At 51.5% G+C, this 12721-nt stretch overlaps 2 protein-coding genes across 2 annotated transcripts in view; one reads left to right on the top strand and one right to left on the bottom strand.

The window, feature by feature from the left end:
- The window catches only part of CUNH7orf50 (chromosome unknown C7orf50 homolog), a 122134-nt gene that overhangs the window by 71590 nt on the left and 37823 nt on the right, over window positions 1-12721 (bottom strand). The window lies entirely within an intron of this gene.
- Window positions 6011-10830, top strand: Gper1 (G protein-coupled estrogen receptor 1). The gene is made up of 2 exons (XM_008851434.3): window positions 6011-6213; window positions 8349-10830. The coding sequence occupies exon 2, from the start codon at window positions 8625-8627 to the stop codon at window positions 9828-9830; it is 1206 nt and encodes a 401-aa protein (XP_008849656.1). The 5' UTR covers window positions 6011-6213; window positions 8349-8624; the 3' UTR covers window positions 9831-10830.

Below are 12721 nucleotides of genomic sequence, written 5' to 3'. Positions count from 1 at the left end.
CCTGATCTTACTTTTTTTTTTTTTTTGGCAGGGGGCATTTAGTTACTTACTATGTGCACACTATAGTGCACATGTGGGGGTCAGGGGACAATTTGGGGCACTCAATTCTCTCTCCAACCACATGGGTTCCAGGGATCCAAATGAGGTTGTCAGCTTGGCAGAAAATGCTTTTACCTGATGAACTAGCTCACCAGTGCATGCCTGACTTTTTCACATGGGTTCTGGGGATTGAACTTAGGTTCTCCTTGCAAGCGGCTTACTGAGTTATATCTTCAGACCAGGATCACATGCTTTTTTTAAAAAAAAAGCTATAAGCTGGGTGTAAGATACCAGACTTGGGAAGCTGAGTCAGGAGGATCATGAATTCAAAGGCAGCCTGGGCTACACATAAAGATTGTATCTTTAAAAACCAAAACCAAAAAACAAGGCAAGGGGCTAAAACATTTAAAACCATTCTGGTCCAACTGGGGAGGGGCTCAGTGCTGGAGCAGCAAGAGGCCCCAGGCCCTAAGGGAGGGACCCTCTACCCAAAGTCCCCTAACCCTGTCTTAGGCCATGGGAACTCTGTCTCTTGACTGGGTCACATATGCCTTACTCCAAAGCCTGACAATTCCTAAGAAAAAGAGGCTTTCTATGGATGGAGTCAAGAGAAAGATCTAGAGCTGACAGAGAGCAAAGAAGATGCCTCAGAACACAGTTGTGCTCAGGGCAGCGGGGAGAGAACTGAAATGTCAGGAAGGAAACTTGGAATTGATTGTTGGGGTGGGGAGAGGCCTCCCATTATGCCCAAGCCACCCTTTGCTTCCTCAGAAAGGGCTTATGACTTGAGGACAAGGACCTATCCCCAGTCACTCCTTCCAGAGCCTCACCCTGCAAAAACTCCCTGGGGTCAGCAGCCACATCAAGTGGAACTCAGAGCCCCTGTTCACTCCCACCTGCAGTCTGCGAGCTCCACACATTGAGCTCTGGTTGCCAACCCTCTCTAGGAATCAGAGGAAGCACGCAGAAAGCTCCCAGGAACCGTGGAAGGGGTCCAGCTGTCAATGCCACAAAGCCCCTGGACAGTGGCCCTACGGGCATGCGGCTGTGTGTTCTAAGTGCTGGGGGGCAGGTGGCAGCTGCAGGGCCAGGGCTACAACACTCTCCTGGTGCTGTAAATTCCTTCCCACACTGGAAGATATGGCTGCTGAATTGACTTTTTCTAGGAAACAGTTCAGCAATGGCACGTGTGCTGGGGCCACTGTGGTGTGAATCCAGGATGTCTGTAGGAAGCCTCTTGACCTCGCAGGGTGGGGACCCTGGCACCTATACTCCTGCCGCCACAGGATCAGGTCAGCCTGTCTGGAAGCTGAGTATGGGTGCCTCCCTCAAGGCGTGGGCCTCTAACTCATCATCCCATGACCAGAGTGAAGGCTCCAAAGAAGTCAGGGGAAGTTGAGTCACAGTTCAGCATTAACCCAGACAAAACAGTCTTTCTTAGCCAGAGTGAACAGGTAGGATGCAGCAGGCCCACCTGGGCAGTCAGACTCCCTATGGTCACTCCATGGCAGAGTGCAGCTGGCCACCTGGCCCAGGACAGCTGGGACCCTGCAGGACCTGTCCCTTGTAGCTGCCATGAAACCCAGGCAAGTCCTCAGCATCTCTGGCTCTGATTCTTCCATTATAAAGGGGTGATTGTTGCCCTGCTGAGTGTTCAGACTGTCCTGAGTGCAGCCATCCCAAAGCTCTTTGTGTTGTACAGAGTTGCAGACAGCGCAGGAGTTCCCTGCTTCCCCTAAGCTTGGCTAGAGACAAGGCACAAACAGGAGTCAGGGAGAGAGGCCTCTGTCCAAGGCAAGCTTGCAAGGGCCTGAGTTTAGATCCCTAGCACCCACATAAAAAGCCGGGTGCAGCATCATATACCTGTAACCCCAGTACTAGGGAGGCAGAGACAGAAGATCCCTAGGGCTCTCTGGCTAGCCAGCCTAGCCAATCAGTGAGCTCCAGGTTCAGTGACAGACCTTGGTTCAAAATACAAGGTGAAAAGGGCTGGGTGTGGCGGCACACACTGTTAATTCCATCACTTGAGAAGCAGAGGCAGGCAGATCTCTAAGAGTTCGAGGCCAGCCTGGTCTACGTAATGAGATCCAGGCTAGTCAGGGCTACACAGTGAGAGTCTGTTTCAAAAAGAAAAAACAAAATGATGGAGAGTAACTAAGAAAGGCACTCGACATCAACCTCTGGCCTCTATACATGTATGCACACATGCACCCACACACATGTACACACAAACACATGCACACAAAATGCATAAATACTGGGTTTGTGGTGTCTGCCTTTACAGACAGGAGTGGAAACACACTGGCAAATTTCTTCAAGCTTACACTGTTACCCCACATACCTGGCTTGATACCTCAGGAGTCACACCAAGTCACATGAGCAATCCTACAATCTTTTAAAAAATATATTTTATTTATTATTTTTATTTTTTTATGTGTATGAGTGTATTGCCTGCATGTATGTGAGTACACCCATGTTGTGCAATGCCGCGGAGGTCAGAAGAGGGCTTCGGATTCCCCTGGAACTGGAGTTAAGGACGGTTCATAGCTACCATGTGGGTGCTGGGAATCGAACCTGGGTCCTCTGCAAGAGCAGACAGTGCTCTTAACTACTGAGCCATCGCTCCAGCCCCTAAAATCCCTTTTGACCAACAAATCACCTCCTTACTCTGGACTGGGTAAGACCAGAAAAGCCAAGACCACTGTGGCTCATTAAAGGTAAATGGCTGCCACTCTGGGCCCTCAACAGGTCTCTAAGAGACAGCATAGCCCCAGTGATTAAAGGATGCCCTCCCCTAGTCCCAAGAAAGCAAAGAGGCTGAGGTCATCTGGGTGTCCAACCTGCAGGTGTGGGCCACATGTGTCCCAGGATAGCTATCAATGTGGCCCGCCACATTTGCAGACCATTGCAGTGTCAATAGGTCAGACTCCACTGTGAAAGGGCTTTTACAAAGTTGTTCAGCATCATAACATATGCTCCAGGTGAACATGGAGGCTCGGGCAGGTTGAGCAAATGGGCCAGGGTCCCATATGGCCAAAAGTGGAGAGTAAGGTTGATGGGTGATGCTGCAGACTGAACATGCTCAGACTCTGGGACCTGTCTCTCTGGAGGGTGCTGTCAAGCAAGAGGGTACCCTGGTTACCATCAGGCGTATTGGGGCTGTTGGGTACCACAGAAGAGGAAAGAAAGACCAACAGGATTCTGGGAAAGTCTTGGACAGCACTGGTGGAACCAGGGGTCCCTGGGAGTACCCCAGGTCCTGACCTGGGACTTCGCAAGGTGGCTGGGTTGTGTGCTTGAGTGACGGGGACTGTTCTGAGGAGCTCCTGAGGGCAACAACAAACGTCCTAACTTTACTGGCCTCTCTTCTCCATGAATCATCCAATATTGTCTGCTCGTAAATTTAACAGGCCGATCAGACTGGTTCTCTTCCAAGTCCTTGCACTTAGATTGGAGCCACAGATGGACTGTGAAGCCTGCAGAGTGGGTCCCTCCTTGCCACGCATGGTACACCAGTCAGTGTTGCTTTCCCACAGACATGAAGCCATTATAACTAACTGTAGACTCAGGCACAAAGCTATTACCAAACCTAGGTGGACATCCAACCCATGGGGAACAATCAGATGAGGAAGGACACGGCTGAAGTGAGGGCAAGACCCCCAGCCCAGACGGCACCAGCCCTGCATTCTGCAGATGCTCACACTATAGCCCTCAGCTCCATCCTATCAGGAGTCCAAGGCCAGAGGCAGTACAGCCCTGAAGGAAGGGCCCTTGATACTACATGGAGCACTGTGCAGGGAGCATGGAGGATGCCCTCATCAAATGTCAAACTTACCACTGTGTTGACAGTTCTGGTATTCTAGAATCTTCCATGAGGTCCCTCTCATCCCTTACCCACATTAAAATCTTGAAATCCCTTCTATCTGGGTCCTACCCCTGTTAGTTACTGGGATGATGGCCACAGGATGTGACCTGGTGCTTTAAAAAGGAAGCCTGGGCTCTGAGCAAGACCAACCCCACCCCATCACTTAAGTAGTCAAGCATGCACCTGGAGTGCAAGGTCAGGGCATCCAGGGAAACTCCCCAGGAACCCAGAGGGCATGAAGACCCTCACACTGCTCCAGTGACATGGAACCCTGAGCGTAGCTTTGTGAGAGCAGGGAGTGGCTATTTTTAAGTGGTATGCCTTGGCTATTTCAAGGCTTGGGTTTTTGTTTTATTTATTTAATTTGAGAGGAAGCTGTGTTTTCTCATGATTTTTCTTCCAAGATGGTGTTGCAGGCATCTTTAATGCTGAAGTCATCTCAACCTGGTAAGCCAGTCAAGACACTGAAGGCCCACTCAAGCGAGAAAAAGCTACCATAGAAGTCAACTTCTACAGCTGGAAGGGGCTCTGACTTAGTATTCTTCCACTAAAAATAGCAACACAGAACTCTGTTAAGGGTCTGTACATTTCTCGAAGATTCTAAAGCAGCATCATACAGAAAGTCGCTAGTGTACTTGAAACAGCAGGTGTGCACCTAAGACTCCGGGCGGTGGGACCTCCTGGCCCACATTCCCCAGAGATGCCTGGTGCTGTCTGAGTGCAGTTACCTGCTTCTTCCAGCTGCCCACAGTGGCTCTTGGGAGTAACATGTGACAGCTTCTGCCACCTCGGGCAATACCACATGTGGTACTCATGCTCAGAACACAAGGCCTAGTCTATGTTCAACTTCACAGCTTCCCGACAATCAACAGACACCAAGGAGAAAACACAGGGGCGGAGTCAACAATTCAGTTGGTAAAGTCCTTGCCTTCCAAGCTTGAAGACGTGAGTCCGACCCCCTAGTATTCATAAAAACAGCCGAGTGTGATGGTGCGCAATCCCAGCACTGGGGAGGCAGAGACAGGCAGATCTTTGGGGCTTGCTGACCAGCCAGTCTAGCTCAACTGGGGAGTCCCAGGCCAATGAGAGACCCCATCTCAAAGAACAAGGGGGTCAGTACCTGAGAAATGACAGTGGAGATTGTCCTCCACCCTCCACATGCACACATAAACATACACACATATACATGAATGTGCACACACAGACAAGGTGAGGGAGAGGAGAGGGAAAGGAGGAGGGAAGGAGGAAATGAAACCAATTAATTCTAATTTTTTTGAAGACCACATAATTGGATGGGGCAGCTCAGGCCCGGGTGCCCAGGTGCTTGTAAGGGTCCCCTGGTGCTTGTTTCTGCCCAGGGGCTGCAATATCAAGATCGCCCCAAGCTGCAGTTGAAACCCCAACAACCAGAAGGTGGGATGCTTGGGGATGACAAACAGACACAAGCCCCCACCCCTGACCTAGGCCCCCCTTCCACTCCCTCATCCCCCAACTCCCTGGGCTGCACAAGGCCTAGAGTTGGAAATAAAGAGAAGGGGCCAAGGTAGGGACGAGCCTCTTTAGACACTTGGAAGTCGGGGACACTCAGATGGCCCAAAGAAGAGGGAAGGGGACAGGAGACCCAGCTAAAGCTTAGTGCAGAAAACCCACCAGGATTCCTAATTTCTGACCCACATACCACTACTTGTGGGCTTAAATTTCTATCTCTGTGAACGTCATAGTTTACATTGTGTTTACCGGCACCCTACTATGCTAACTTAGGAAACTTACGTGTTTAGTTTTAAAGCCAGCATGCTACTGAAACAAACAAGAATACTATTGTTTGTTTCAGCAGATGAGGAAGGCTTATTACCAGAAGGTAAACAATATTATGAACTCTTCACATTTTAAAAATGTGCAGTAGGTGAAAAAAAGGAGTTATACTGGAAACTTCCATAACAACATGTCCCAGCCAGGCTGTGTTCACGCTAACATGTGGAAGGAAAAGGGCCAGCAAAAAAATGGTTAACACTAGCCTTAAAAGGAGGCTGGCCAGAGCCCAGTGAGCAGGCTTGGGAAGCCTATAAAGGCGGCGCTGTGCCAAGGGGGCCAGACACTGCAGACAGCCACAGGCAGAGTCTGCTCCTTCCCTGGCAGGTCTTTCTCCTTTTTTCCTGCTGCTTCCCTGCTAGGCGTCATGCCCAAAGTGCTGCAAAGTCCAGGGTCACTCCCCTGAGGCAAGCTCATGGTGAACCTCCATCAGTCTCCCAAGGTGGGATAAGAGACGGCTCTGCTCAGAACATAGGTAGCCCGGGGAGACTGTGACACAGGTAAGAACTGTGCTCCTGCCCCTGCTGCTAAGGACTTCCTGTAGTCTTGGGATGGGAATGGAGTGACAGGCATGCACCCCCAGTCTCCAGGGATAGCACACTACAGGTGACAGAGTTGGGGGGCTCTGCCCAGGTGCAGCCAAGAGTGTGCCCTGATTTGGCTCCTGGCTACGCCTAATAATACCACTGCAGTCACTCCTGCACCAGGAATGTCCCAGTGGCTTAGCCCTCTCCACAGACGGAACATCTGCCAGCAAGCGTGCCAGAAACCTGGCCTCGCTTTCTTGGACCTGGACAAACGGGAGAAAACGAAATGATGTCAGACCAGAGCAGCAGCAGTTTGGGTCAAGGGCACACTCCAGGATGTAGCTTCCGTACTGCTCCCCACAGAGGAGTCAACAGGCTTGGGACAGAGCAAGACTTTAGAGCTCTGCTTGCTGTTAAGTTAGAGTTGAGCTCAAGCCTCCGAGTTTCCAACTCATACATCGTACTCTGGGTAGATCTTAAAAGAAACTAAATGGAAGCCCTAACACTGTGGGTGGACTCTTAGAACAGTGGGGCTTCTGCAGCTCAGATGGGGACTACTTGGGCAAGATGGGTCGGTCAGGTCACCCGCCACAGCTCAGTGCACATTACCCACCCGTACCTTCAGGATGGGTCGTGGCCAGGGCAACTGCCCCTCTCCTCCTCTCCTTATTTTATTATAGTAGTATTTGGGGAAAGAGAAGCCAACAAACCTCTGGTTTGGTTTTGCTTCACTTCAAAATAAAATGCAACTCCCACAAGAAAAGCAACAGGGAGGCAGGCCAGTTCACTGCTCCTTACCCTGGCCCGGCGCTGACTGTGGGCTGAAGTGCTTTGCTGAGACAGGAGTTGCTCAGGGCAATATGGAGCACCAAACAGCATCCCTTCTGGTCTCCACCCAGATGTCAGCACCTCCCTCGCTGTGACTTCCCAGAGTCTCCAGATACTGCCAGGTTACTGAGAACCCTGGTCATGCCACAGAGCACCTGGGGCACAGGGTCAAACAAGCTAGGAAAGCCCCCATCTGTGTCCTCCCAGCCACAAAGGAAACTTAGCTTCCAGATTGCAGCAACATAAAACACATTTCACAGCAATCTGTTAAAAGGCTAAAATGTCTTCATTTCTTCCACCCTCCCTCTCACTTTCCCTCTCTCTCATTTTCTTGAGATGGGGTTTCACACTGTTGCCCAGGCTGGTCTCAAGTCCCTAGGCTCAAGTGATCCTCCTACCTCAACCTCCCTAGTAGTTAGGACCTCAGGAGTGTTCCACCACGCCTGGGTAACACTGTTTCTTAAACTCTGTGGGGCTGGGGCTGTTAGCTCAGTTGGTAGACTGCTTGCTTTGTATGCACAAGGTCCTGGGTTTCGCCCCTAGGATCACATAAACTGGGTGTTAGTGGCCACACCTGTAACCGCAGCACTCAGGAGGTGGAGGCAGGGGGATCAGGAATCCAAGGTCAATGTAACTACACAGTGAGTTTGAGGCCAGCCTAGACTACATGAAACACTGTTTCACAAAACGAAACCCAACTGCGTATGTGTGTGTGCTGTGATGCTAGGGATGGAACCCATAGCCCTCGTGTGTGCAAGGTAAACCCCAGCTCACAAATGACAATTTTTATTTCTTATTCTTTTGACTTCTATTTTTGGCAGTTTGCTATCCAAACTCAGTACTTCTACTAGCAAAAAAGCAAAACTTCTTTTACCTACTTTCCTCAAGAGAAAAGGAGGCTACCGCCAGGCTGCTCAAACTACCTTTGAGAAGGGCTGGGTTTTTCCCTTCCCATGTTCTATTGCTTTTTAACAGCTGCTGAAATTAATGAGACTTCCTGTCCCAACAAACAGTAGTTTTCCTTGGATTCCCACACCACACATGCATGTTACTTCATGAGCCAGCTATCTGATGGTCCCACTGCATCTGCCATGACTCACACACAGTCCATCCCCAACTCAAGACGCCCTTAGGGGTCAAGAGCAGATACTTCCACATTCTTCTCTTTGGCTTCAGCCTGGGGTCACTAGGGTTACTGTCTCTCTAGGATGACAGTCAGCATCCAGGCCAATCATATGGCTTCCTCAAGATGCTTAACTTTGTCCTATCTGCCTCCATAGGTACCCAGAGAGTAAGCAGGCAGCAAGTGCAGTTGCCCACCAGCAGCCCCAAGCCAGCTCCAGCCCAGACACTGGACACTATGCCTGCCAAACTTTTGGTTTCCCAAGGCTGACAAGACTCCATCTCTCCTGCGCCCAAACACACACATGGTTTTCCCTGCTTTACTAATGCCTGGCTCGAGGCCAAGAGAATCACCTTGCTTTGTAAAGATGGAGTCCTTGCTTAAAACAGACTTCTGTCCCACCTTTGGCAAGTCCTGAAGGTGGGGGGAAGCCATGGATGAAACTGTTCCAGCCCATGCCTCTGGCATGGATGTCTACTCAGGTCCTGTGTGGCTGGCCGCTCCCAACTGCACCCCCAGGGCCCTCAACCTGTCCCTCCCCGATGGGGCCCTCAACTGGTCCCTCCTGAAGCAGGGCACTGCCCTAGGGAACCTCACGGGAGACCTCTCGGAGCACCAGCAGTATGTGATCGCACTCTTCCTCTCATGCCTCTACACCATCTTCCTCTTCCCCATCGGCTTTGTGGGCAACATCCTCATCCTGGTGGTGAACATCAGTTTCCGGGAGAAGATGACAATCCCCGACCTGTACTTCATCAACCTGGCAGCTGCTGACCTCATCCTAGTGGCTGACTCGCTGATTGAGGTGTTCAACCTGCACGAGCAGTACTATGACATTGCAGTGCTATGTACCTTCATGTCCCTGTTCCTACAAATCAACATGTACAGCAGTGTCTTCTTCCTCACCTGGATGAGCTTTGACAGGTACCTGGCACTGGCCAAGGCCATGCGCTGTGGCCTCTTCCGTACCAAGCACCATGCCAGGCTCAGCTGTGGCCTCATCTGGATGGCCTCCGTGTCCGCCACACTGGTGCCCTTCACAGCCGTGCACCTGCGGCACACCGAGGAGGCCTGTTTCTGTTTCGCTGATGTCAGGGAGGTTCAGTGGCTGGAAGTCACGCTGGGCTTCATCGTGCCCTTTGCCATCATTGGCCTCTGCTACTCCCTCATCGTGCGGGCCCTCATCCGTGCCCATAGGCACCGTGGCCTGCGCCCACGCAGGCAGAAGGCCTTGCGCATGATCTTTGCTGTTGTCCTGGTCTTCTTTATCTGCTGGCTGCCAGAGAATGTCTTCATCAGTGTGCACCTCCTGCAGTGGAAGCAGCCGGGGGACATGCCCTGCAAGCAGTCCTTCCGCCACGCCTACCCCTTGACCGGCCACATCGTCAACCTGGCAGCCTTCTCCAACAGCTGCCTGAATCCCCTCATCTACAGCTTCCTCGGGGAGACCTTCAGGGACAAGCTGAGGCTGTATGTAGAGCAGAAGACCAGCCTGCCAGCTCTGAACCGCCTCTGCCACGCCACGCTCAAGGCTGTCATTCCTGACAGTGTTGAGCAGTCAGATGTCAGGTTTAGCAGTGCTGGGAAGGATGGGGGACAGGCTGGTGCTGTCACAGGATGTCAAGGCAGTCTTCCCTGAAAGCACCCACCGAGCAGTCAGATGTCAGATTCAGCAGTGCTGTGTGAGGGATTTCCTGCTAGGAGGAGGATGGGGACGAGCTGGTGCTGCTCATTGGAGCTGCACACACTGACACAGGTGCCCGGCTCTTAAACCCCAGTGCCTCGGAGAGGGTCCCGCTGCCAATCATCTTTGGGGCTGCCAGGAGGCCTCGCTCCAGACCCTTGCTTACTGCACAACTTGCAGATGCTGCCATCCAGATTCAGAAGCTCAGGGCAGCTGGTCAAGTGACTTTAACCTCTGACCTCAGAGGGTACCATGCAGGCTTGCTTCTCTATGTCCTGTGTCCCCAGAAGACAACCCTGCTGTTGACCAGTGACAGTCAGAAGGATGGGGGCACTCCAGGGGAGCATCTTAGTTACATGTCTGCTATATGCCTGTGACCTGGGGGGATGGAGTCCAGAGACAGAACACATGGACCCAACTGAAACTGGCTACATTTCCCTTGCCTGCAATGAATGTATAATTGACATGTACATACTACCCAGTGCCCCCAAATCCCTGAGTCTTCTTCCTGTTTCCCAGAAGGCAAGTGGGGCCACCCCAGCTGTCACTTATAACACTTGAGTAAGCAGTGGTGTCTGAGTTGGGAAAGCCCAAACAGCTTTTTAACAAACAGCTACCTGCATTGGGTGCCCACCTGCTCTAGGATACCCTTCTGTTCTGGGAGCTCACCTGCTGTGGGTGCCCCTGTTCCAGGGTGCTTGACTGCTCTGGAATGCACACCTGGACTAAGTTTCTACTTGCTCTCAGACCCCACCAGGTCTGGGTGCCCACCAGGCTAGGAGCCCACCTGTTCTGGGATGCCCACTTGGTCTGGGTGCCTACCTGCTCTGGGATGCCCATCTTGACACTGGGTTTATTTAAGAGGGTCTTCGCCATTACATTAAGGAAGCTACAGGTGCTGCTGTGCAGGGCAATGGGAGCCGCCAAAAGATGTTATAACATGGTTGAAGGACTTGCCTCTACAAAGATAAACAATGAGATGCAAATGGTTCGTTCACACTAATAATGTAAAAAGAACTAAGGATTGCAGCATCATTCTGTCAATAAAATGTAGCCACAGGCTGATTCCTCAGTGTTCCTAAGTAGGAGTTAGACATGGAATGAGGGAGGGGGTGATGAGAAAGAGCCACTACATCAGCATGGCCCCTTCCTTGCCAAAGAAACTATGCCTACAGTTTCACAAGTCTGGCACTTCTGGGGTGTCTAGAACAGCATGGGCTAACACAAGCTGTAGTGTCTGGACACCAAACGTGTTGTTACCAATGTAGAAGGCTACGCTTAGTCTCATCCAGGGGTCTGCCTGGCACAGCTCTGTGTTCCCAGTGGACTCTGAGACTCTGAGTTGGGAGCTATGCAGTGGGCTGGGAGTCTCAGGGTAAGAGTAGGGCCAGCAGGAAGGGGCCCTGGTCCTGTATCGTGAGACCAGGCTGCTTCATGCTCTGCTTCTACTCCCTGCCCACATACCCAGGTGGTTGCTCACATTAAGAGGCCCACTGCTCTGGCCAAGGAGCCTGGGGGCTCTGGGCCCCTGGAGGACAGGGGTAGGACTGGAAGGGAATACATATGGTTACACATAAGTAAGAGAAATGACAGGCCTGTCTCTATAGAATGTGCCATTTTCCATTCAGAGCTAGGATCCTGCTTTTTATTTCTGATAATAAGTTTTATTTATAAATACACTTAAGGAAAAAGCTGAGTGAACTTAAGGATGGGTGACCAGTAGACTCGGCAGAGCTGAAACATCAGCCAAGCCGCACAGGGTGCATGGCTGCCAGCCTGGCGTGCCCTGCCTTCTCTGTCCTAGTGATCCAGGGTACAAGTCTTCTCCAAGAATGAAAGCATTTGTCCCCAGCTGTCACTTGAGCAGTGGCATCCAGCACCCTGAGTCCCACACAAGGCTGGCTTTCTACCTGAGCAGGACCTCCTTCAGGATGATCCTCACAAGCCAAGAGGTGGAAAACCCCCATGGGGGAAGGCTCACACATGGTACTGTCCCACAGAACACCATAACTCGATTAGAGACCCTCCCTCTGCTCCAGCTATCCCTGCAAAGTGTGCATGCAGCCTTTGCATAGTCAAGAGGGGTAACAATACTTAAGCCCCCATGATGTGACCAGCCCACGGGGTGGTGCTACTACAGAAAGCACAAGACAGAGATGACACTGGAGCTGAGAATGTGGTTACAGGCCCCAGCAGGGTGACATCATTGTCAGATGAGTAGAGTACCTGATCCAGGATGCCCCTTTGACTTTAGTGATGGTCACAGGAAAAGACCCTCCAGTCCAAGGATGGGCCCTAACATCTCACATTCACCTACATGGGTGGTATCTGCTGGCCATTCTCAGCCTAGTGTGACACAGAGTGACACACAGATACCCAAAACATGCCACGACTTTATTCTCAGGCACAGTGGGAGGCAGTCAAGGTGTCAGACAAAAGACAACTTGAGCAGAGTCTGATGCTCCCAACAGCCCCCTGAGGTCCACTATCCACATCATACAGAGAAGATACTAGATGCTTAGAGCCCATGAACACTCCAAACTGGACAATAAAGGACAGGGCCAGGAACAGAACCTCAGGCTCCAAGCTTGGCAGTTCTGTTGTCTAGCATGCAAGAAAACACGATGACATCATAGGCAGCCGGGGTACTTGGAACTCAAGCAGGGTGACCCTCTGCACCCCGGGGATAAAACTGCATCAGTCTAAAGCCACAGAACATTGTTCAGGATGGAACTCCTTCAGGTGACTTAGCCCTGGGCCAGCTGCACCCCTCTCCGGTCCTCTGAGCAGCAGCAAGTAGTCCAGTGGGAATCTTGCAACCCTCAGGCCCTGCAGAACTGCTGTCC

Source organism: Nannospalax galili, unplaced genomic scaffold (assembly GCF_000622305.1).
Source record: "Nannospalax galili isolate Female #2095 unplaced genomic scaffold, S.galili_v1.0 scaffold664, whole genome shotgun sequence".
NCBI classification, from domain to species: Eukaryota; Metazoa; Chordata; class Mammalia; order Rodentia; family Spalacidae; genus Nannospalax; species Nannospalax galili.
Note: the sequence above shows the minus strand (reverse complement) of the source record. Positions and strands in the feature narration are given on the sequence as shown.